This window comes from Malus domestica, chromosome 15, assembly GCF_042453785.1.
Source record: "Malus domestica chromosome 15, GDT2T_hap1".
Taxonomy (NCBI): domain Eukaryota; kingdom Viridiplantae; phylum Streptophyta; class Magnoliopsida; order Rosales; family Rosaceae; genus Malus; species Malus domestica.
In genome coordinates this window covers 19,260,690-19,285,152 of record NC_091675.1, presented here as the reverse complement: position 1 = coordinate 19,285,152, position 24,463 = coordinate 19,260,690, and the positions used below count along the sequence as shown (strand labels likewise).

Below are 24,463 nucleotides of genomic sequence, written 5' to 3'. Positions count from 1 at the left end.
TGCCTTTGAAACTTGAAGTTTTCATTCAAAACATACCACATGAAACCTGTAGTTGTATAAATTAAACCAATAAATGTCTATAGAACTTGTATGTTCTACGATATATGTCTATGGCTTCCATATGACTAATCACGTTTTTCCCCCTCCGTTTTAGGGACATGTTGAACTTGAACAAGCTTGATTTCTCCGCTCTAGAAGTCTCTGGAAGAAACTATCTGAAGTAGGTTCAAGATGTGAAGCTCCATCTAACTGCAAAGGGCATTAGAGCCACCATCAAGACACCTATCGCCAACAAACCTGTTGACGAAGCTCAGAAGGCTACTACAATGATTTTCATTCGAAGGCATATCCATGATGCACTGTAGACTGAATATTTCGCTGAGGAGGACCCACGCACCCTCTAGCTTGCTTTGGCCGACCGTTTCGATCACCAGAAAGACATCTCATTGCCTGAAGCAAGACACGACTGGCAACATCTTCGCTTCTAGGACTTTAAGTCCGTGACTGAATATGTAAACACGGAAATTCCTGAAACGAACGAGACAAGAACAAACATGTACAAAATAATATTTATATTAATGATTTAGGGGTTACAATCTCTTTATAACTTGATCCTCTGATTTGATCTCTGTAAGGTGTTGATTTGTGGTTTGTGATGCTGAACCAAGGGCCGTTGAGGCTTGATCTTGGATGAACGGTTGGAAGTTTCTTCAAGGGCCCTTTTGGGCTTGATCTTGAAATGTTAATGGATGAACGGATCTTCAAGGGGTTTTGGGCTTGTTCTTGAAGAACTATTGATGAACGGATCTTCAAGGGGCTTTTGAGGCTTGATCTTAATGAACAGTTGATGGATGGATCTTCAAGGGCTTTTGGGCTTGATCTTGAAGAACTGTTGATGAACGGATCTTCAAGGGGCTTTTGAGGCTTGATCTTGATGAACAGTTGATGGATGGATCTTCAAGGGCTTTTAGGCTTGATCTTGAAGAACTGTTGATGAACGGATCTTCAAGGGCCTTTGGGGCTTGATCTTGATGAACAGTTGATGGATGGATCTTTAAGGGCTTTTGGGCTTGATCTTGAAGAACTGTTGATGAACGGATCTTCAAGGGCCTTTGGGGATTGATCTTGATGAACAGTTGACGAATGGATCTTCAAGGGCTTTTGGGCTTTATCTTGAAGAACGGTTGGATGTGTGGATTTGTTGATGTTGTTGATCCAAAGAGCAGTTGGGGCTTGATCTTAGGATGAACGAATGATGAATGATGAACGATAAACGCTTTCTTCAAGGGCCGTCGGGGCTTGATCTTGAATTGGTGGAAGTTCCTTCAAAGGGTCGTTGGGGCTTGATCTTGAAGGTTGGGTTGACGAAGAACGAAGAGAGCTTTCTTGATCCTTCGGGATTTGCTTGGGAGCTTTGAAGTTTCAAAGCTTCAAGGTTTTGGTGTGAGGTGAATGGATTATGAATTGATTATCAATTCCCTTTGTTCTGAATTCCCCCCTAAAATGAATGAAATGGCTTCTTTTTATAGAATTTTCCAAAGCCTAATTTTGAATATATTATTTAAATGAAATAAATCGTTTCTGCCAGGTGTTGACACGTGTCCTGTTTGATGACTTTTCTGATGATTCTCGATTTTTCATCGAGTCACCTGTTATGTGTAAAATTTATGTGACACGTGAACGTTGAAATTTTAATTATTGATCAACATTTATTTCACTGAAATTTCGATGTCTACAAATGCCCCCACTTCAAGGCACGCCATATACATGTGCTTGTCACGTGTAGAAGATGCGTTTTGAAGTCCCTTAATGTAGATGTCGATCCAAGGGCCATCGAGGCTTGATCTTGAATTGGGCTGGAGATTTCTTCAAGGGCCGTTGAGGCTTGATCTTGAATTGGGCTGAAAGTTTCTTCAAGGGCCGTTGAGGCTTGTTCTTGAACTTTGTTTGAAATTTCTTCAAGGGTCGTTGAGGCTTGATCTTGAAGGTTGAAATGGAGCTTCATGTGGTAGATGATCTTTGGCTTTGGTAGTGGATGAATTGGCACGTATTTGTTTTTGCGCTTGTTGACTTTCCACAGCTTTGATCTTGAACTGGGTTGGAGTATTTTCTGGATTCCTCCAATTGTTAACTTTCCACAGCTTATTCTTGAACTGGATTTGATTCAAGGGTGGTGGACGCTTGATCTTGAATCGGACTTGTGATTTCCTCAAGGGTCGTCGAGGCTTGATCTTGAATTTGGCAGGAAGCTTCTTCAAGGGCCGTTGAGGCTTGATTCTTGAAGGTTGACTCGAACACATGGCAAACAGGCACGAGGTGAAGGTGACGACTTGTTGCTTTGTTCAATCTTTCTAATTCACACCTGAGCAGTTTGGTCAACAGTATGATCTTCAAGATTGATGGACTCTTCTTCCAGTTGGTGACTTGATCTTTAAGGATTTGATTCAAGGGTGGTGAATTGGCACGTGCAGCCCACAACGCCTAGCGAGTCGACCCAAGAATTTGAGGGTCAAAACGAGTCATCCATCCAGAGTGATTGCAACCCTGATGATATGAGATACTTTTAATTTTGAAGAAGTAGTGGATGAATCGACACGTGCTTTGTTGTGCTTGTCTCCACATGCTTCAATGTATCATTTTCCTTTGCCTTATCTATTCTTCTGGCAGAATGTGGCATCGTCTCGAGTTCCTCAGCTCAGACTCCTTCTACTGAGTTGACTGTGCAGGCTGCATTCTTCTCTGCTTGTTTCTTCTGCACGTTGTCTCCACATGTTGCAAGGTATCATTTTCACTTGCCTTATCTGTTCTCCAGGTAGATATGGCAGCTTCTTTGGAAGTACAACAGCAGTGGAAGACGAGTACTCGAGAGCAGTGCTAGGTAAGCAATCATGGAAGGGTTCCAAGCAGTCGGTTCCAGATCGGAAGATTGACACTAAGTGCTGGCTGATTGCTTTCTTTCTCCTTGTCCCGTAGGTAAGAACAAGGACAAAGAAAAGGACAGGGAGAAAGCATGATATGAAATACTCTTGCTTTCGAAGAAGTGGTGGCGATTTAACAACGTTGCATAGCGAGGCTTTGTTCTTCGGCAATGGTGCTGTCAATATGTTGTTGAAGCTTCTCGAGCTCTTCGATTCAACTCAGACCCCTTCTTCTCTCTAATTTTTTTTCAACTTGGACTCCTTCTGCTGAGTTAATTGTGCATGCTGCATTTCCTTATTTGTTCTCCAGGCAAATGTGGCAGCTTCTTGAGTTCCTCAACTCAGACTCCTTCTGCTGAGTTAACTGTGCATGCTGCATTCTTCTCTGCTTATTTCTTCTGCATGTTGTCTCCACATGTTGCAAGGTATCATTTTCACTTGCCTTATCTGTTCTCCAGGCAAATGTGGCATCTTCTTTGGAAGTACATCAACAGCTGAAGACGGGTACTCGAGAACAATGCCAGGTAAACAACTAGGCAAAGGTTCCAGGTAGTCAATTCCTTACCTGAGTTTGAGTGGAGGTTCCGACATATTGCTTTCTTTATCCTTGTCTTTGCAGGTAAGAACAAAGACAAAGGAAATGACAGGGAGAAAACATGATATGAGATACTCTTGCTTTCTACCCTGGTGATAAAAGATACTTTTGCTTTAGTGTCATTTGTTTGCAGAGGTACCCCAAGGAATAAGGAACATTGAGTGACTCGAGAGGCTTCTTTGGGAAGGCATTCTCGGAGATGAAGAAAGGTTATGTATGTCTGCCTTGCTATGAAGGGTGAAGGTGGACAGTTATAGGAAGTTCTTTAGTACCTGTAGAGGTACTATTCTTTCACTCGTGTCGGCAACCTTTAAGTGATTGATCAGTATGGCTTCACGTGCTTTCTTCTTCATCAGAAATCTTTGACAAATTGTCCATAATTTCCGCTAAGCTGAGTGTGCACGTGACAGGTGTTGACGAGGCTGAAAAAGACTGGCACTTCTTCGATATCTAGGATCGACGCTTCGACAAATTGCCCGTGATTTCCGCAAAACTAAGTTTACGTGTGACGGGTGCTGACGCGTTTGGAAAAGCAAGATGCCTCTCCGACTTTTGAGCTTGCCTCTTCGATTTTTAAATTGGCCTTTTCAATTTCTGAGCTCCGTCGAGTGCAGAGGTTGCATGTGACAAGTGCGGACAAGTCTGGAAAGGAAGATTGACCCGTGGTTTCTGAGCAAGCCCAGCTTTTGAGAAAGCTAGCACCTCTTCGATTTTTTGAATTGACCTTTTCGAATTCTGAGCTCGCCTCTTTGATCTCTGAAATCCCGTCGAGTGCTCATTTTTATAAAGGCACACAGTTCGTTTCAAAGAACACTTGAATTTTCGCTTGTAGAAACTCCCTTCTCGCACTTCTAAGATCTTGATTTATCTGACCCCTTCTTTCTTCAACACTTTTGAAAATGTCTGGACCCTCCGACCTTCGTTTTGACTTGAACCTTGGTGAAAAGGCAGTCCCGCCTTCTCCAGACAACATAGGGCGCCCATCTTTATATCCCCTACTGGTCCTCTTACCGTTGGGGATTCGATGATGAAGAATGATATGACCGCTGCAGTGGTGGCCAGGAACCTTGTCACTCCCAAAGATAATAGACTACTTTCTAAACGGTCTGATAAGTTGGTTGTTAAGGATTTTCTGGCTCTCAGTGTGCAGTGTGCAGGTTCTGTGTCTAATATGGCCCAACGTCTATTTGCTCGAACCCGTCAAGTTGAATCATTGGTGGCTGAAGTGATGAGTCTCAAACATGAGATTAGAGGGCTCAAGCATGAGAATAAACAGTTGCACAGGCTCGCACATAACTATGCTACAAACATGAAGAGGAAGATTGACCAGATGCAGGAATCTGATGGTCAGATTTTACTTGATCATTAAAGGTTTGTGGGTTTGTTCCAAAAACAGTTGTCTTCGTCTTCTAGGGCTGTACCGCGTAATGAAGCTCCAGATGATCAACCTCTGGCTCCTCTTCTTCCTGGAGTTCCGTCGAGTAATGAGGCGCCACCTGATCATCCTTGAAGATCCTCTCTTGTAAATTTGATTTGACTTTTTTTTAGGTATGTATAATGCAAATTTATGTAAAATTTCCAGAAAAAATAAATAAAATGGACTTTTATTTCTCTTAATGCATTTGTTTTTCTTCTTTTTTTTTCATTTTTTTTATTTTTTATCTTTTTTGCACATGGTGCCAGATGCACCATCCATTTTTTTTTTTATATTTTCCTTTCTTTTCCTTTTTTTTTTTTTTTGCACATGGTGCCAGATGCACCATCACTCTTTTACATTATTATTGTACTTTTTTTTTCTTTGCTTTCGGTGGTGCTGATCCACCATTCATTTTTTTTTTATATATTTCTTATGTATAAATTTGGGTGATGGGTAGAGGAATTTGCAGGGAGCGGAGCAAGGAGGCACATGATGTCCAGTACCTCAAGCATGGTTAAGCTCGGGGCAAGGCAGACGAGGAGGACGTGAAGGCTGAGAACCTTGATGTCGGAGACTTTGCTGTTGCCGTTGGAGTCGAGGATGGATCTTATGACCTTGAGCATTTGGAGTTTGGTCTCGTACTGTACAGACTCGCGGTCGAGCTCGCGGACCTCACGGCAGGTGGAAGAAATGGGGAGGTCGAATTGTGGTGGAAGCTGTTGGGTTTGTTGGTGAAAGAAAATGAGGCTCGTAGAGGAGGACGAGTGAGCTGGCGTAAGTCCCGACCACCTAGTGGAGCTACCAGAGCCGATGGCTTCGATGGCGGCGCTGATGGCTGAGATCCTGATGCCTCTCTGTTAGCACCCTTCACTCCGAGCAGGTTCAAGGAAGCTAACAACGATTCAAGCTGTGTCCCACCCCCAACCGTACCAACCTCAATGGAAGGTATGGTGACAGACACGTGACGGTCTTATCTACCGTTGATGGGTTCCATCATTGTAGTGCAGTGAGATCTCTCCATATTCTGAGCTGGGTTTTGGTAGGCGGCGATGTAGATTGCAGAGACGATGTCGCTGGCATGTGTATTGAAGCCACCGAGAGCTCTAGCCATTTCAGACCCAGTAAGGTTCTTGAGCATGTTAAGCTCGCAGAGAGGCGCCGCGTTGATTTTCAAAGGCAAGCATAGTGGTCTCAAAGAAGAAGAGGAAATTGTTGTGGCCTTCAGGAACCGAACGAAGTATGAGTAGAGATTCTCGGTGGCGTTCCAGGCTGATCGATTTGAGATCGTATCAAAGTGCGAGCTTCGTGACCGAGTCAAATCGGGAGAAAATAGCAGACGGAAAGGGAGGAGCTTTATGGTGACGAGGGACTTGCGACAGGTGTCATATATGGCGTCGGCGCCGAGGTTGGTGAGGAGGAGAGAGTCCGCCGCACTGACTGGAGATGAAGATGAGTGAAGTCTCGGACTAGGTTAGCAGATCGACAATGGGTGTGTAGGGTTTCCTCACCGGAGTGCTTCTCTCCATTTCGGGTCGGGTCCGCGGATCGAACGGCGAGTTGAGGCTGTTGAACACGCAATGGCTTGTAGGACTCGAGGAAGCTTTGGGTTGGACCAGCTTGGAGTCGAGTATAGGCCACGGGAGTTATCAGAGAGCCAGGGATTGGACAGAGGAACTCTGTAGGAGATTGCGGCGTTGAAGTTTCCGACGGAATTGCCGGCAACAACCTCTGAAAAAACTTCCATTTTCACTGTGGGCTCGGACTCGGGCTAGCACCGGTGATTGTATCCGCAGCTTTGAAGAGGTCTTGGTTTGGGCTTCTTCTCATATGAAGAACCAAATTGGGCTTGCGGCTTGTGGCTTGAACCTTTTGTTACTGCTGGGCCGAGACACTCATACATATATATTATTTCTTTTTCTTTTTTTTTTTTGTAAATACATAATAACATATGTATTCATTTTTTTTTCGAAGAAACTGTAATTTAATTTTGTACAAAGAAATTGTAATAACATAAAAAAATTCTTATTCTTTATTTTGATGTGACTGAACTCGAAGTTGAATGTTCGAGATGCCTACGTACCCTTCCAATGAAAAGATCAAGTCATAACGTAGTTCAAATGAGCGATGGATATTTTTTTTGGATGGTTTTAATGGTGATTTTGATGATGATTTTGTCGTACACAGTTTATGCTTTTGCGGGCCAGGAGCGTTGGTGTTGCCTTTTATGCTCGTGTAAACCAGGAGCGTTTTGGTGTTGCCTTTTATGCTCATGCAGACTAAGAGCTTTGGTGTTGCCTTTTATGCTCGTGCAAACTAGGAGCGTGGTGTCGTGTAGTTTAAACTCGTGTAGCCGAAGAGCTTTATTGGTTCGTCAAGCGATCCGGGAGAGTCGTTCCTCGCAATCTTCATAGCAAGGAGCCTTGACTAAGTAGTTGAAGAAGTCTTCTGGGAAGATGTCATGCATCGTGATGGGGATGGATGATCTTTGTGTCAGAGTTTCATTATCTCCAACACTTTCACATTGTTCTAGAGGTTGACAGGAGCTGCTTTGCCCCCTTTCCCATTGGTGAACTTATGGAAGAGATGGTTGCTGCCTGGAGAGGCGTTCATCGCAATCTTTATAGCAATGAGCCTTGACCGAGTAGCTGAATAATTTTCTGAGGAAGAAGAGATTGCGCATGGTCGATCTTTGTGTCGAAATTTCCTCATCTTCAACACTTTCACATCGCTTTGGAGGTTGGCGAAAGCTGCTTTGCCCCCTTTCCGATTGGTGCACTTGTGGAGAAGACATATGCTTCTTGTGCAGTTTCTTTGGAGTGACATGAGTCCATCCTTCAACTTCACTTAGCTTGACTGGCATGGTTTTGGAGCATGCCCCCAGCGATTGAGATGAAGATTTTAAGTTCACAGAGCCGGAAGTGACGTCTTCTTCCGAGATTTCGTCTTCTTTGTCTTCTTGGGCCTACTCTTCAGTGCGGTTCTCTTGGGTTTGTTGCCGTGAAGATTGGCCGGTGTAGATGATGGTGCACCTCCTTACCTTCAGTGGTCCTTTTGTGTTGACTTCCAAAGTTGCTTGGCGCATCATCCTTAAAGGAATCAAGCTTTGAACATCGTCTTTTCCTGCTAAATTGTGGAGCTTTTCTCCCTTTGGCGTTGTCTTCCTATTTCTAGAAGGCTTCTTAGTTTCTTCAAGTCTGTCCAAAGCCGACCGTTGCGGAGGAGATCTAGCTGTGCCGCTTTGTTTCTTGGGTTTTGATAACCTTTCAAAGACAGATCTTTGTGGTGTTGGCGTCTCAAGCCTTTTGAAGATGGAAGTTCGGTCTCGACCACTGATGCGATCAAGTGTCGAAATTCTAGGTTTTGAATAATTCAGCCTGTCGAAGACTGAAGTTCGAGGGGCTGGTTTAGGCTCCTCTTTTGGCCTTGTGGCTTGTGGTTTTGGCTTCCTCATTTTTTTGTAGGTCGTCGATGTCCACCCTTCCTTATCACCAGTAGATGCATCTTGGTTGCTTACCCCCGGTGATGGTTGTGTAGGAGGTGCCGTGTGACTTGAACATTGACGGGAATGGTCATGCATGCTTCAGAGATGCACAGGATCGAGTGATCCAAACACGATAGTAGTAGTGTGTGCCGCAACCGTGTCTTCGAGGTCAAGCTCGATTTTCCCTTGTTGTGCTAGCTTCAGGATGAAATCTTTCAGTACGAAGCACTTTTCCGTTGGATGACTGATGAAACGGTGGAATTTACAGTACCTTGGACTATCAGTATGATTCATCTTTTCCGGCCGTCTGCACTCAGGTAGGTCGATCACCTTTTTGTCAAGCAAGTCTTTCAACATGGCAACCACATCAGAGTCGGGGAATGGATAAGTTTTCTCCTCGAGCTCATTCAAAATACGTCTACGCATCTCTTGATTATGAAAAGCTTCGGCTTGAATCGCCTTGCCTCGTGTAGAGATTTTGACGGGAGCTGTGTTGACCGTCATTGCTTCCTTGGTGGATTTCCACGCAGCCTTCTCCACATTTGTCCCAAGAGCTTTATCGTTCTTGTAGTCGACGATCGGTTCTTTCTTCTCATGATGGGCGATGCTCAACTCCACGTCATGGGCGCAGGTGGCTAACTTCTCAAAGGTCCGTGGTTTGATGCCTTGAAGGATGTAGTGTAATCCCCACTGCATGCCTTAAACACACATCTCGATCGATGAGGTCTCCGAAAGTCTATCTTTGCAGTCAAGACTTAGAGTGCATCATCGGTTGATATAGTCCACGACTGGCTCATTTTTCCATTGCTTCGTACTTGTCAGCTCCAGCATGCTTACAGTGCGGCGGGTGCTGTAGAAGCGGTTAAGGAATTCTCTTTCCAATTGCTCCCAGTTGTTGATGGACTCAGGCTCTAGGTCTGTGTACCACTCAAAGGCGTTTCCTTTCAGCGAGCGCACAAACTGCTTGGCAAGGTAGTCTCCCTCCGTTCCCGTGTTGTTGCAAGTTTTAACGAAATGTGCAACGTGCTGCTTTGGGTTTCCTTTTCCATCAAACTGCATAAACTTTGGTGGTTGATAACCCCTTAGCATCTTCAGGGCATCAATCTTATTGGAGTATGGCTTTGAGTAGAACAATGAGGTGTGTGAGCTCCCTTCGTACTGCGCCCTGATGGTGTTGGTGATCATCTCTTACAACTACTGGATAGAAAGAGATCCCATGAGTGCCGCTGCTTGGTCTGGCTTTGGCTTCACATCGATTTTCTCCACTGAAGGCTCATCTTCTTCGCCAGCTTCTCTTTTTAGTGAATCATCCTCTGGGTCGGAGTTCTCGCCGTCATGTGGCTCTAGTCGGCTGATGAGTGCAGCGATTTGCAAGTCTTTTTCTTCCACAATCTGTGTTAGCCTTGCGATCGCTTCATTCATTTGAGCCAGTTGTTCTTCAACAGAGGTAACGCCGATGGTCATGACTTGTGCAACCAATATACGTGACTTTCCTTTAGACATCCAGGATGCTAACGAAGAACGTCGTTGGCTGCTTTGGGATGTCATCTTATGTACCTCAGCAGCATGATTCGGTGCCCCCAGCGAGGTCAGGTTGATGACGGACTCACGCTTTTGATGCTCTCCTTGCTCCTTTAGCAGCACCAACTTTGAAATGGCATGTTGAGGAGCGGTTGTGGCGCCAATGGATTGTCCGTTCACGGCAGCAATGCTCAGGATCCTTCTCTTGGTGTTGAAAGAACAACTTGTCTCTTGCTTAATGCCATTGACTTTGAGGTGTGTTTGGATTCCTTGAACGGACAAAAAGATGAGAGGTAGAGATTGTCCCACTAAGCGTGCCAAATTTGTAAACACAGAAATTCCTGAAATGAACGAGACAAGAACAAATGTGTACAAAATAATATTTATATTAATGATTTAGGGGTTACAATCTCTTTATAACTTGATCCTCTGATTTGATCTCCGTAAGGTGTTGATTTGTGGATTGTGATGCTGAACCAAGGGCCGTTGAGGCTTGATCTTGGATGAATGGTTGGAAGTTTCTTCAAGGGGCCTTTTTGGGCTTGATCTTGAAAGGTTGATGGATGAACGGATCTTCAAGGGGTTTTGGGCTTGTTCTTGAAAAACTGTTGATGAACGGATCTTCAAGGGGCTTTTGAGGCTTGATCTTGATGAACAGTTGATGGATGGATCTTCAAGGGCTTTTGGGCTTGATCTTGAAGAACTGTTGATGAACGGATCTTCAAGGGCCTTTGGGGCTTGATCTTGATGAACAGTTGATGGATGGATCTTCAAGAGCTTTTGGGCTTGATCTTGAAGAACTGTTGATGAATGGATCTTCAAGGGCCTTTGGGGCTTGATCTTGATGAATAGTTGATGAATAGATCTTCAAGGGCTTTTGGGCTTTATCTTGAAGAATGGTTGGATGTGTGGATTTGTTGATGTTGTTGATCCAAAGGGTCGTTGGGGCTTAATCTTAGGATGAACGAATGATGAACGATGAACACTTTCTTCAAGGGTCATCAGGGCTTGATCTTGAATTGGTGGAAGTTCCTTCAAAGGGTCGTTGGGGCTTGATCTTGAAGGTTGGGTTGACGAAAAACGAAGAGAGCTTTCTTGATCTTTCTGGATTTGCTTGGGAGCTTTGGAGTTTCAAAGCTTCAAGGTTTTGGTGTGAGGTGAATGGGTTATGAATTGATTATCAATTCCCTTGGTTCTGAATTCCCCCCTAAAATGAATGAAATGGCTTCTATTTATAGAATTTTCCAAAGCCTAATTTTGAATATATTATTCAGATGAAATAAATCGTTTCTGCCAAGTGTTGACACATGTCCTGTTTGATGACTTTTCTGATGATTCTCGATTTTTCGTTAAGTCACTTGCTATGTGTACAATTTATGTGACACGTGAACGTTGAAATTTTAATTATTGATCAACATTTATTTCACCGAAATTTCGATGTCTACAGAATACAACTTTGAAATTTGTCGAATCCGCTCACTATTGAAATTCTGCAAAATGGAACTAACCGAATCAGATCTCCTAGAGAAGACCTATTCGACCTTCCATGCCACTAATATTGTCCTGCAGCAACAATATAAGGCACATAAATTCACCAAGTTTTCATATTTGATCTCTATTTTACTTATCGCTAAAAAGCATAACCAGCTTTTGATGAAGAATCATCAATCTCGACCCACTGGCTCGAACATCGCTCCAGAAGCGCATGCGACACATTTTAGGAGCCATAAATGACGAAAGAATCGTCGTGGCCGTGGCAATGGGCTGCAAGCCCCACCAAGGGCCCAAGGTTAACAAGGTGTCGCACCTAAGGGAATAAATGTGACCCAGCATCGTCCACCACTCACCCTTAAAGCCCCAAACTTCAAAAACAAGGGCAAAGCTCCCGTTCAGGCCGTTTTTACTGAACTGGACATGTGCTATCGTTGTGGATCAATGGATCATTGGTCACGCATATGCCAAGCTTCCCCTAAGGCTATTACCAAGTACCATCCCCGTCATGAGTCTAACTTTACACATGTGGATCATCTGGAAGATGCAACTACATCAATGGAGATATTGGATTTTCAGGAGGCGTCAGCGCCTATGGATGAATAAATTAGACATGTTTTTTTAAGGTGTTTATCCCTAGTGGCCGAACCCATTATGAGTGGCCGACCCTACCCCCTATTTTTCTAGGTTTATGGTTTGATTTTGAACAATTTTTTCCAAGTATTTGGAATAATTTGTTTGGTTTTGGTTTGTTTTGAATTATGGATTGTTATTTGAATGGATATTATTTTCTCGAATTACTTAATTGAATGAATGGACTTATATTTATGCATGTGACCAATTCAATCAATTTATTTCTAGGTATGTCTAGTGGGGAAGTTAGTTGTTTGGCATATAGTGCAACCATGCACACCATATTGTGTGAACAACACTATTTTACTACCTTGATACGCAAGAAAGCTCATTTGACAACTCTCTCAAGCCCATCCAACCTGATTGAAGGAGACGGAAAGACACGTATCATGTTGTCTAATGGTACAATTTTGACCATTAAGGAGGGACTCTATTCTCCATGTTCCGAAAGAATGTTGCTGAGTTTTAGAGATATTCGAGATAATAAATATCATATTGAAACCACTGAAGATAATGGTTCTGAATTTCTTTGTATCACTTTATATGAATATGACCAGAAGTGTATTCATGAGAAGTTCGAACGTCTACCGAATGGTTTGTACATCACAACCATTCGCGACATAGACGCCCATAGTGTGGCTGGCCTTATGCTTGAGTTCTAGGACACTTTGTTGCTTTGGCATGACCGTTTAGGACATCTTGGACGTGACATGATGCGTCATATCCTTAAATCTTCACACAGGCATAAGTTACATCTTTATGTTGGACTCTCGCCATACAAAGCGTGTTCTTTAGAGAAGTTGAATACTCAACCCTTATATACAAAGATTATTCACAACCCTCTTAAATTTTTTCAGAGGATTCAAATGGACATTTGTGGACCTATCCAACCAACCTGTTGACCATTTCAATATTTTATGGTGTTGGTTGACGCATCAACATGATGGTCACATGTTTGTCTGTTGTCCACAGGTTACGCTGTGTTTGCTAAACTCGTAGCTCAAATCATTAAGCTAAGGGCTCACCACCCTGATTATCCGATTAAGTCGATTCGACTGGATAACGCTGGAGAGTTTACGTCATAAACTTTTGCCGATTATTGCATGTCAGTAGGGATTGATGTGGAACATCATGTATCCCATGTTCACACCCAAAATGGCCAGGCAAAAGCTTTCATAAAGCACCTTCAATTGATCGCTCGGACTTTGGTTATGCAAACCAAACTGCCAGTATCTACCTGGGTAATGCAATATTGCACGCAGCTATGTTGGTCCGCCTGAGGCCCACCACTACTCAACCACATTCATCGTTACAGTACGAGCCTAACGTCTCGAGTTTACGGGTGTTTGGGTGCGTCAATCGAACTACACCAAAAATGTGATGCGTCGTTTTAATGAGGATAAAGCGAAGCCTTCGAGTACACCCATGGTCATTCGGACTCTAGATGCTAAACAAGATCCCTTCCATCCAAATGAGGACGAGGAAGAGATTTTGGAACCCGAAATTCCTTACCTAAGTGCAATTGAGGCTTTATTGTACTTGGCTCAGTGCACTAGACCTGACATCTCATTCGCTGTTAATCTTTTGGCAAGACATAGCAATGCGCCCACACCCATGCACTGGAATGGTGTTAAAGACATTTTCCGCTACCTCAAAGGTACAACCGATTTGGGCTTGTTCTATACCCACGAATCTCTTAGTGTTACCGCCCCCTATGTTCCTCGGATTGATTCTTGCCTTATTGGTTACGCAGATGCTGGATATATGTTTAACTCACATAGGGCACGTTCTCAAACAGGTTGTGTCTTTATCCTTGGAGACACCGCTATATCTAGGAGGTCTACCAAGCAAATGCTAGTTGCGACTTCTTCGAACCATGCTGAGGTCTACCAAGCGATCCTGGAAGTGCTTTTTGAAGAAGCCAGTATTTCTCCAAAAAGTACTTTTGTGACCTATAACGTTTTCTGTCAATTTCAAAGCACCACTTCAAAAGATTATCCCCAAACATATCCTTAATTATTCTTCGTGATCAACAATTTATCCTTAATTTATTTTAGTTTTTATCTTATTTTTACTTTTTTATTTTTGTATTATTTAGCTCGAATTGTGAGGGTTATGCTCTGTGGAAGTATTTGAAGGAGAGAATATTTATAGAGATCGAGAAAAAGTCGTTTGATGCGCTATACGTGCACACCGGAGCTCAAAGGTGCAAGAACTTCCCCGGAATCTTAGCCGTCCGATCAATCTACGATGCCATCTCGATCGACGTCCGCCAGAATCTCGAAGCCGTGTATTTCCTCCACCTCAGCCTCCAGGCCCGCCTCTTTCTCACCACCTTCGGCCGCTTCTTTTTCACCAACGAGTAAATAATTGATTGATTTACTTGAACAGAAAAGGCGCAAGCAAGCATTCTTCCTGTCATTTGTATTAACGTGCGCTTGTGGTGCGGCGCAGGGTATACGAAAAGCTAAGGTACGTGAGCAGGCTCCATTATTGGGAAATTTGGAAAAATAACCAAATTTTAGATTCTATATAGAATTATATCCACTATTTTAATTTTATGATAATTATAAAAAAAAACTTGATGTAAAAGTACTAATATACCCTTAATATTAGGGTTTCTCACAACAACCAAAACAAACCCTTAAACTATCTTAAAACGAGAAATTAATCTTCATCACTTTTTGGTTTTCACTATTGACTTTGCGTATGCAATTTCGTATTCTTTCTTCATCCATTATGTAATTTAGTCAATGAAACACTAAATCCAAGTATCTAATTAAAAAAAGTAATAATTACCCATGGAATTAGTACCTTCTTAAGAACATTAATTCTCATAGCTTGTCCTGCTAATTAAAGAGAAAGTTAATTCAATGGCCTCAATCTGTAGTGTTGGTACCACACATATTAGGCCTCAGACCTTGACACATTGAGCCTCAACATTTGGGCCTCATTACCCAGCCCATAATTATGTAAAAGGATGAGCCCCTTATTCTATAAAAGGGGACTCCTCCCCCCTCACAAAAGGGGAGAGTGAACCCAACAGAGGGCAATACCCTCACAAACACAACAACATTCTCTTTCTCTGGGGGGACTCTCCCTCACCCTTGTAATCCATACATACAGTCAGAGAAATACAATCAGTGTGGACGTAGCCCAAACCTTGGGGTGAACCACGATACATCTTGTGTTATTTACATTATTTGCAGATTCACGGTCGGATTTACGTTGTTCCAAGACCTCCGGTTTTGTGCATCAACATTTTCATCTTGTGTTATTTACATTATTTACATATTCATGGTCGGATTTACGTTGTTCCAAGACCTCTGGTTTTGTGCATCAACATTTGGCGCCGTCTGTGGGAAACGACACGAAAAGCTATGTCGGTTCTCTCTCAATTTTTCATCTCACCATCGTGAAACTTTCACAACCTCCACCGTGAATCTACGCAACCCTCTTTTGCCAGCACATCAACAGATTTTTCAACATTCTTTGCTTTAGACGCATTTGATGAATCTCCCAGTGAAAGAGCAAGTGCTCGAGCCAGTTTATCATCATCCTGCATAGGATCCTCAGGATGACTAAAGAGCCACCCTACAAGATCTTCACAAAAGTCGCGGACTTCAACTGAAACTTGAGGGCGCTCTCTCTCTCCTGCTCTCAGTCGTCTCACTAGCGGTTGATCTTCGTAATCTCTGTCGTGCTCTGTATTACAGTAGCAACAGCTTTCCAATTTGATGAGCTCCTGATGGACAACGAAGAGTTTGGTTTAGCAGGAGGGCTGCACACCAAGTCTCCTGATCTCACATTCACGCGATCCACTTATCCGCCATCATCAACAACTGCATCGACGATCCGGAAGAGGTTTTCGAATCTGGATTCGGACTCAAATATCTAGTTTCAGGCTCTCTCCGATGCACTGAACCTCTGTAACACCCGCCCCCACTTATAAATTATATGTGTGTAATATTCCCTAAATATTATAAATCTATCAATTTTACCCTTTTTGGACTACCCTATAAGGATCTAAGTTTTGGATCCTTCTTTCTTTTCAAACTGCCACGTGGCAGCTCCCTAGCAATTTCCCTGTCTTCTCTCTCTGTCCCCCCCCCCGTGACTCCTTCTTTCTTCTTCTTCTTTTTCTGTTTTCTTTTCTTTCTTCTGTCTGTCTCTCTGTCCCTCTCGACTCTATCTCTTTCTCTCGTCTCTCTCTCTCATAGCTCCCTCATCTCTCTTCTCTGCAGCAACCCGCACGCACGCACCCGTCTCCCCCGCGCGAAGAAGACCCATCTCCTTCTTCTCTCTCCCTCTGTCCCGTGCTGCGAGCCCAGAAACCGGAGAGGAACTCCGGCGAAACCTTTATTTTTCCCGGTTGGGTAAGCTCCAAACCTTCACTTTTTCGTCCTAAGATCTGGTGAATGAGTTTTAATGGAGGTTATTTTGTGATTTTTCGAGGTTTTTAGGACGAATCGAAGCCGGGTGTAAGCACACCCAACTCCGGCGATCCCGAGGGTGTCGGGGCTTTTTCCGGCCATCTCCGGTCGTTCCACGACGAAAGGAAGGTATAAAAACACTCCCTTCGTCTTGCTCTTCGTTTTGGTACCTAGATCGGACTTTAGGATGGTGTGTGGTAGTTGGCCGGAGCTGTGAAGCTCCGGTGGTGGTGCTCCGGTGAGGCCAGGCCTCCCAGGCCGGTTTCGAATAGCAGGCGGGCCTTAGGCCCGTGTGGTGAGGCCAGCCCAATCCAACCCATTTCCTTTTAATTGTTTAAATTAATTTCTGTTATAGATTAAGGCCCTTGGGCCGGTTATGTTTAGGGCATTAGGCCCGTGTGTGTAGCCCAAGCAGATTAGGCCTTGGGCCAATCTGAGTTGGGTTTTCAACCCAAAACCCTTAAGGCCTTTCGGCCCAACCCAAATTCAAAGCCCAGTGGACTTTGACCTCTGACCAGTTGACTGTTGACTTGGTCAACGGTCAACGTTGAGTTGACTTTGACGTTGACTTTGACTTTGACCGGTCAACGGTCAACGTTGACTTTTTGAGTTGACTTTTCGGGGTTTCGTTCAGGACCTCTCCTAGGCTAATTTCGACGTCCTGGACCCGTTTTTGAAGTCCGTTTTCCCAAATTCAATCGTTTGAATAGAGTTTGACCAAAGGTACTCCTTTATGTGAATAGGTGCAATTATTAACGGTGATTCTGTTATACCTTCTTGGTATAGCTTTGCACCGTCGGTGTACGGTGAGTGGACCCCTTCAAAATCATGTTTTAACAATAGAAATGCATACATGAAAAGCATGATTTAATATTTATGTTTTACGAAGTACTTTATGAGATATATGCTTACTGAGGCTAGATTGAATTATTACTATTTTTCCTATAACCCATGTTCTTATAGAATATCCGATGGATGACGATATGATATTAGAACATGTTTAGAACACCTCTTTGTAGTATAGATGATGGATGACTTTATACTACGAAGTTGTTTTTCAATATGTTATGCTCAATGGTTTTGTACTTACCTAGTGGTCCTTTCCGCTACGGGACGTAGGGATAGATTCCGGTCCGTCCCGGGCGACGGTTTGGTGTTGGCATAGGGCCTGGAGTGTGTTTCCTCTGGCTATTTAGCACAGAGACGGGGAGCCGGCATGGGGCCTGTAGTGTATTTTCCTCTGATTGTCTGTTCAGAGACGGGGAGCCGGCATGGGGCCTGCAGGTTATCGGACAATTCACTAGTGTTTATTACTTATACAAGTTATGAATTTGAGATATTGCACGGCATGCTAGGTTTCGGAAAATCTATTTTGATCATGATATATATGTTTTCATAAAACCTGGGGGTTAGTATGTTGATAACTGTTTTATTATATTTATATCAAATTGGTCCACTCATGTTTGTTTTGCGCCCCCTTCAGGACCTACGAACGAGGATTACGATATAAGCTACGAGGCCTTTCCCTACCAGTGATCCAGTGCTATACTTCTTCTGCTTCGACATCTTTTGTAATATAGCACATCTCTATCTTATATTCTGTTTGTACTCTGTAATAGACGTATGCTCTGACATTTTGCGTGGATCCTAATGTTGTTAATTAGAAGTTGATTTGGTAGTATTATTGTGGCTAGTCTTGCTGCCTGTTTTAGCTTATTTATGAGTTTTTACTTAAATTAATGGCTTTCGTCACCCTTTGGGTGTCGGCCAGCACGTGATCATCCCGATGTCACGAGGACATCGGGATCGGGGCGTGTCAACCTCGCACTCGATCGTCTCGCTCGCCATGGCCGAGACCTTCGCCAGACTTGTCGAGTCTATCTACTCCGACGGCAAGCCCATCTCGTCCACTGATCTCTTGCAGAGGTTGCGCTCATTCCCCGACTCGATTAGACCAGGACTCGAGAACCTTCTCCCGATTCTAAAACATGGCACTGAGTCCGCTGGAGACGGCAAGCTAGGGCTCTAATCATGGGCCGATTCTCAAATTCAAGCTGTGTATTCGATTTCCTACGCCGTCGCTTCCTTATCTCGATCTCTGTCTGTGGAGCAAGCGGATGCGGTAATTGTTGCTATTGTGCAACATTCATTGGAATTTGCTGCATGTTTTTTGGAAAGATCAGAATTTAGCAGCGAAGATATGAGCATTTAGAATAATATGGTGCAGCTTTTGGAGATGACACTGTTGAAATGACCGTTAAAGAAATATGGTGCGGCTTCTTGATAGCCTTGAGAACCATGGCATATCGAGCCTTTTCCCAATTCAGATAGCTGTTCTTGGTGCACTTGGCCACCATCCCCATCATCGGAACTGGCATCAACCCAGCCAGAAGTCTCGATGCTACCATCATCTACAACAAACAGCATGCCTGGGATGATCACAACTCTTATCAGTGGAAACCAACTACTGGATATGGTGACGAATGTGACGGGAGAGCTTTGGCTCAATGGTCCCACGATCATGAAATGATGAAACTTTCATCATGAAGGAGAAATGGCTTTTCTGAGAAAGCCACAGGAAAAGCAACGAAGATGATAAGTTTTCTGCAAAATCATTAACTAGTTTATTATTTCATTATTATTTTATAGTGACATTGTTGCTGGAAACCACACCATCACATCTTCACATCATTATTGGAATTCCAATGACAGCGTTTGCTTTACAATGAGCATTTCTTTTGCAGTGTGCTTACGCTTTACAACGTTTGCTTGTCTTCACTAATATATATATTATGTGCCCCATTGCCATTATAATAAAGTTACATGGTTACACTTATGTGCTTATTATGTATATTAGTTATGTGCCCCATTGCCATCATAATAAAGTTACATGATTACACTTATGTGCTTATTATATTTATATATATATTAGTTATGTGCACCATTACCATTATAATAAAGTTACATGATTACACTTATGTACTTATTATGTCGGGTCACATTGCCTTAGATTCTTACTTTTACTATGTTATAATTATTATTGTTTGTGATGCTTATCATTACTTTGATCATTATAAGATCACTACCATAAAACGTGGCAAAGTCTGTACACCCACCACACCATTTACATTATATAATTATTTTATCACCTCATCTGATCAAATTGGATATCAACGACTTGAATGAAAATATAATATATATATATATATATATATATATTATTTATTACCCTGTGACATATATTTAACCCAAGTACATGTGCAATATTTATTCATGGCCTAGAATATTATGATTGCCTTTAAACTATGTCACTTATACAACATGTCATTTATCACACAACAGATTAAATCATTTATTCACAAAAAGGCACATAATACATTATTTTGCCTTGACAAACTTTGTCAATTTGATTCATTCATTATACGGTCGTACTTATACTGTCATTTATTGTCAGGAATTATTGAGCAACTAGATCCACTGATCAACATTGTTGCTGATTAAAGAAGTCTACCAACTTATAGACTGATGAGTCACGTGCTCATGGTGATCTCTTGTCTGACCGGACACACACTTGCTCGGACATTCGCTTATTGGGACACCTATGTGCCTGGACCCAACTCGATGACCCTACAGATAGCCCCAACTCGATGACCCTACGTATGGCCCCGACTCAAAGACCCGACTTGTGGACCCGATCTGCGAACCAGACACATAGACCCAATATGCGAACCCGACAAGCGGACCCGAGTCATGTCGAGAATCAACATATACTGAGTGCATGTCGACATAAAATAGTTACTTGCAATGAGGAATACCACGAGCCGAGCCGCCTCGCAACGAGCATCGCCTCCAGCCGAGCAAACGCCTCGCCGCGAGCATAGCCTCCAGCCGAGTAGTCTCGTAACGTGTGATACCTCTAGCCAAGTATTGCTTTATGTTGAACATTGTCTTAGGTTGAGTACTGGTTCAAGACATCTAGCCACTTTGGCCCGTACATGGATTGGATTTGAAGTCTCCAGCCAAAAGACTCTCTTGACTGAAGACTTGGGGGACTACTGTTGGTACCACACATATTGGGCCTCAGACCTTGACACATTGGGCCTCAACATTTGGGCCTCATTACCTAGCCTATAATTATGTAAAAGGAGGAGCCCCTTATTCTATAAAAGTGGACTCCTCCCCCCTCACAAAAGGGGAGAGTGAACCCAACACAGGGCAATACCCTCACAAACACAACAACATTCTCGTTCTCTAGGAGACTCTCCCTCACTCTTGTAATCCATACATACAGTCAGAGAAATACAATCAGTGTGGTCGTAGCCCAAACCTTGGGGTGAACCACGATACATCTTATGTTATTTACATTATTTGCAGATTCACGGTCGGATTTACGTTGTTCTAAAACTTCCGGTTTTGTGTATCAACATGCAGTAATCCTCAACATTTTAAGGTAGTTTAAAGGTTATAATTATCATAAAATTAATACTTTTACATCAAGTTTTGGTTATAATTATCATAAAATTAAGATAGTGGTTATAATTCTATATGAGATCTAAAATTTGGTTATTTTTCCAAATTTTCCCCGATTATTTGTGGGAGCACGTGAGGAGGAGCGAGATTGAGGTGCCTGATTTCGTGTACGATCATGATGAGGACTTGGATCACCGTCCGATGATGGACTACGGATTGGAGAGCGATCATCCAAGGGTGTACGATGCGCCCGCGGTTGATTCTCCTGTGTCGATGTACTCCATGAGATGCATCTCTTAGCTAGTCGTAATAATTGAGAAGTTGTTTTTTTTTGTTCTTCTCGCTTTGTTACAATTTAGTGGTTGATATGTGGTTGTATTTAGATAATATATATAAATCCAAAATTTCAATTTTTGGTCTGTTAAATTATAATAAAATTGAAAAACTAACAACTAAAACCAATTGGTCCATCGATCATCACTCAAATTTTATAAAATCAAAAGAGTTTTGTCGTGAATGTTTGTAGTTTACAACCTTTGTGCTACGATTTCAAAAGGAAGTCACGAAATTAAAGAAACCAAAGTTGAAAGAGAGAGCGCGAAATTACTTATCTTTCAAGAAATTTAAGTTTTGTGTTCTTCATTTCGATTTAGTTTTGACCAACAAGAAGACTCAAACTCAAGAACAAAAACCTAGAAATGATAAGTTCCGAAAATTACGCTCTTCAATCGAACTATTCCACCAATTTTTATGGTTTCTAATGCGTGCTAAGGATGACAACGAGTTCAAGCAAGTGTCGTCATAGGATGATGGGAGAAGAGAGTGGAAAGGGGTGGGTGAGGAGGGGAATCTTATTCAAGAAACGCATTACATTACCAATTACATGTAAAGATTTGAGTTCAACGAAGAAACGGATTGCATAATCTGCATACATACATCCACAATAACATCGATAAACCGCATGCTTACACATCGGATAAACTAGATTGATGATTTTACACTAGTTTCACAGCAGATGATTCTACAAATCACTCTTCATGAGAAACTGGATACTGGATATTCCGCCTCCGAGAGATGCAGAAAATGTGTCTTCAATCGCTGTCAGCAATATCCCTGTCAAGTGTTGAGAAGTAATTAATAACAAACAAATCCTATTTTTTCCAAGTGAAACACTATCAGTACACAATACTCGGGAATAATCATGCTCTCAATCTACCTCCTGAATCGCGATAGAACTTTTTCGGGTTTTGAAGAAAACCTGTATTTCTTCGTTTTTCTTTAAAACGCGCGTTATCATACATCAATTTGTTTACATTTTCGATATAGCCATTCGGTGTCTACGGAAGATTGTCATAACATGAGCACTAAATCATGGGTTTGTAATCGCTGGAAACCTACAATCCTTTGAGCTCAATGATAATGTTCTTTAGGAAAAAGACTGCATGAACTAGCCTTGTTAATGATACCGAAAATTGCTTATCTGCTATCAGATTCTGAAGATGAAATTCAGTTGAAAATACAAAGCACTTTTTGTTTCGCCGAGTGGCAAAAACAAAAATTTTGTAAGCATGTAAACAGTAAACAGTAAACATTTCACATTTTGAGAAGAATAAAGCATATCACACTTACATTAATCAGTCAGCAAGCCGATGCCGACGGAAATCAAGAACAGGGCGGAGCCAACTGGATGGTGGATGGAGCATTTTGTTAAAGGCGGACAAAGCATGTCCGTCCCGAATGATGCCACTCTCTAGCATGAACACGCGAGTGTTACACCTTTTTGATCCCCCAATTCCGTGTAAATGAGGAAGCTTTTGATCAGTGAATAAAATGCAATTTCCCTTCACTCTACCAACGTCTCTGGTGGATACGGCGAAAGACCCATCATTGCTCAAAATAAACACTTGATCTCCCAAGTTTTTCACATCAACCCACCTACCCCATTCTTGATCCAGCCTATAAACTTTAAAATCAACAGCCTCGCCGTCAACAGAAGAGGCGAAAGGATGAGGAGGAGCTTGAAAATTAGGGCCAAAAACACTAACATTTTCATTCTCAACATTGTGCTCTGGGAACCTTTCCATTTCACACTTGTCAAGGTACCGATCAACAACGAAGAGATCGCCACAAGACTCAACCAAATGCTTTCGCCCGCCAAACCCACATAACGGAGGCGAAAATTGGATCACATTCAAATCAGAATTGACCCATGAAATTGTTCCCCATCTATCAACAACATAGCATTGACCCTTATACACAATAAGATCATCATAGTGTGAGTTTTGTTCATCCACATGGGTCCATTTCTCATCCCCGAATCTCAAGAAACCCAACTTTCCGCCATTGCAAATCATAAAAATACCACAATCATTCAACTTCTTTGCATCCATGACTACCACTTTGTTCACACAAGCCGTAACAACATTGAGACTATTCCTAAACTGCAGACTATACGATTTTTGCAATTCGACCATCTTAAAGTCCAACAAATTGAATTCCTTTAAAGAGTTAGATGCAGGGGAAAACCTGAGTGGCTTGTTACTGATTGGATGCAGCAATCGCAAGTCCCCGGAACTCGACTCCTCAAACTTCACCACCCACGGTTTTGACGAATTGGGTTTTTCGCCGACGAGCGATTCCATCCGATAGACTTTGATTTGAAAGAGTAGGGCTTTGGGTTGAGTCTGCAGAGCTCCGCCATCCTCGCCGGCGGGAGGGGAAGAGAAGCTGAGGGGCAGAGGAGGGGTAACGGGTTGTTGAAAAGGGGAGACGGAGGAGCGCCATGTCTTGCAGACGCTGCGAAATCGGAGAACGTCGAGGCGGTTGTCGAGGCGATTTCCGATTGCCGGCCATAGCTCCTTTGGAAGATCGGACCACTCCTTCGTCTCCATCTTGATTGACTGGGGCGAATGGAGAATCAACGGAAAAATGGTTGTTTATCTTGGTGTGGTCCCTCCCCACTAATTCGCGCCCTTTTATTTGTCAAATCCTTATTGGATGGGGATTTCAGTTTGTCAACAAATAAGAAAACTCTCAGATTGTCTGAGATGACAGGTCGGATAGTAAGTGAATCCATATCCGTTTTGTTCTCTAATCAACCTATTTAACAATGATTGGGTGAGTTTGTCAGATTTATTTAATTTTTATTTAATTATTGTTATTTTATTTTCATTCCTTTAAATGGTTGATTCCATATTATATAAGATCAAGGGTAAAAGACTGTTTACTACTCTCATGTTTCGTGGTTTTCAACATTTAGTACATTAAGTTTTTTTCGTTTCAGAGTCATACCTAAAGTGTAAATTTTAGGACAGTCTCATACATCCGTTAGTCAAACTGTTAAATATACCGTTAATTGTGACGTGGCGCCCATGTGAACAATGACTGGGCGCCACGTGTCAGCCACGTTTTTTTTTCTTTTTTTTTTCTTTTTTTTTCTTCTTTCTTCTTTCTTCTTTCTTCTTCTTCTTCTTCCTCCGACTGCAACTTTTTTTTTTTTTCTTC

General features: G+C 42.5%; 2 protein-coding genes and 1 long non-coding RNA gene across 3 annotated transcripts; 2 read left to right on the top strand and 1 right to left on the bottom strand.

Annotated features, from left to right (window-relative positions):
* Window positions 1–13,481: 13,481 nt before the first annotated feature.
* Window positions 13,482–14,422, top strand: LOC103401076 (uncharacterized). Its single transcript, XM_070812756.1, has 3 exons — window positions 13,482–13,713; window positions 13,810–13,894; window positions 14,155–14,422. Exons 1-3 carry the CDS (start codon window positions 13,482–13,484, stop codon window positions 14,420–14,422), a joined length of 585 nt encoding a protein of 194 aa, XP_070668857.1.
* A 1,811-nt stretch (window positions 14,423–16,233) lies between these two features.
* LOC108169555 (uncharacterized) lies at window positions 16,234–18,182 on the top strand. The gene is made up of 2 exons (XR_011576604.1): window positions 16,234–16,618; window positions 17,973–18,182. It is a non-coding gene; the product is annotated as an uncharacterized lncRNA (long non-coding RNA).
* A 3,610-nt stretch (window positions 18,183–21,792) lies between these two features.
* Window positions 21,793–24,025, bottom strand: LOC103401030 (putative F-box protein At1g65770). Its single transcript, XM_008339734.4, has 2 exons — window positions 22,589–24,025; window positions 21,793–22,072 (listed from the first exon to the last, which is right to left on the bottom strand). The coding sequence occupies exon 1, from the start codon at window positions 23,848–23,850 to the stop codon at window positions 22,594–22,596; it is 1,257 nt and encodes a 418-aa protein (XP_008337956.1). The 5' UTR covers window positions 23,851–24,025; the 3' UTR covers window positions 21,793–22,072; window positions 22,589–22,593.
* Between the last annotated feature and the right edge of the window lie 438 nt (window positions 24,026–24,463).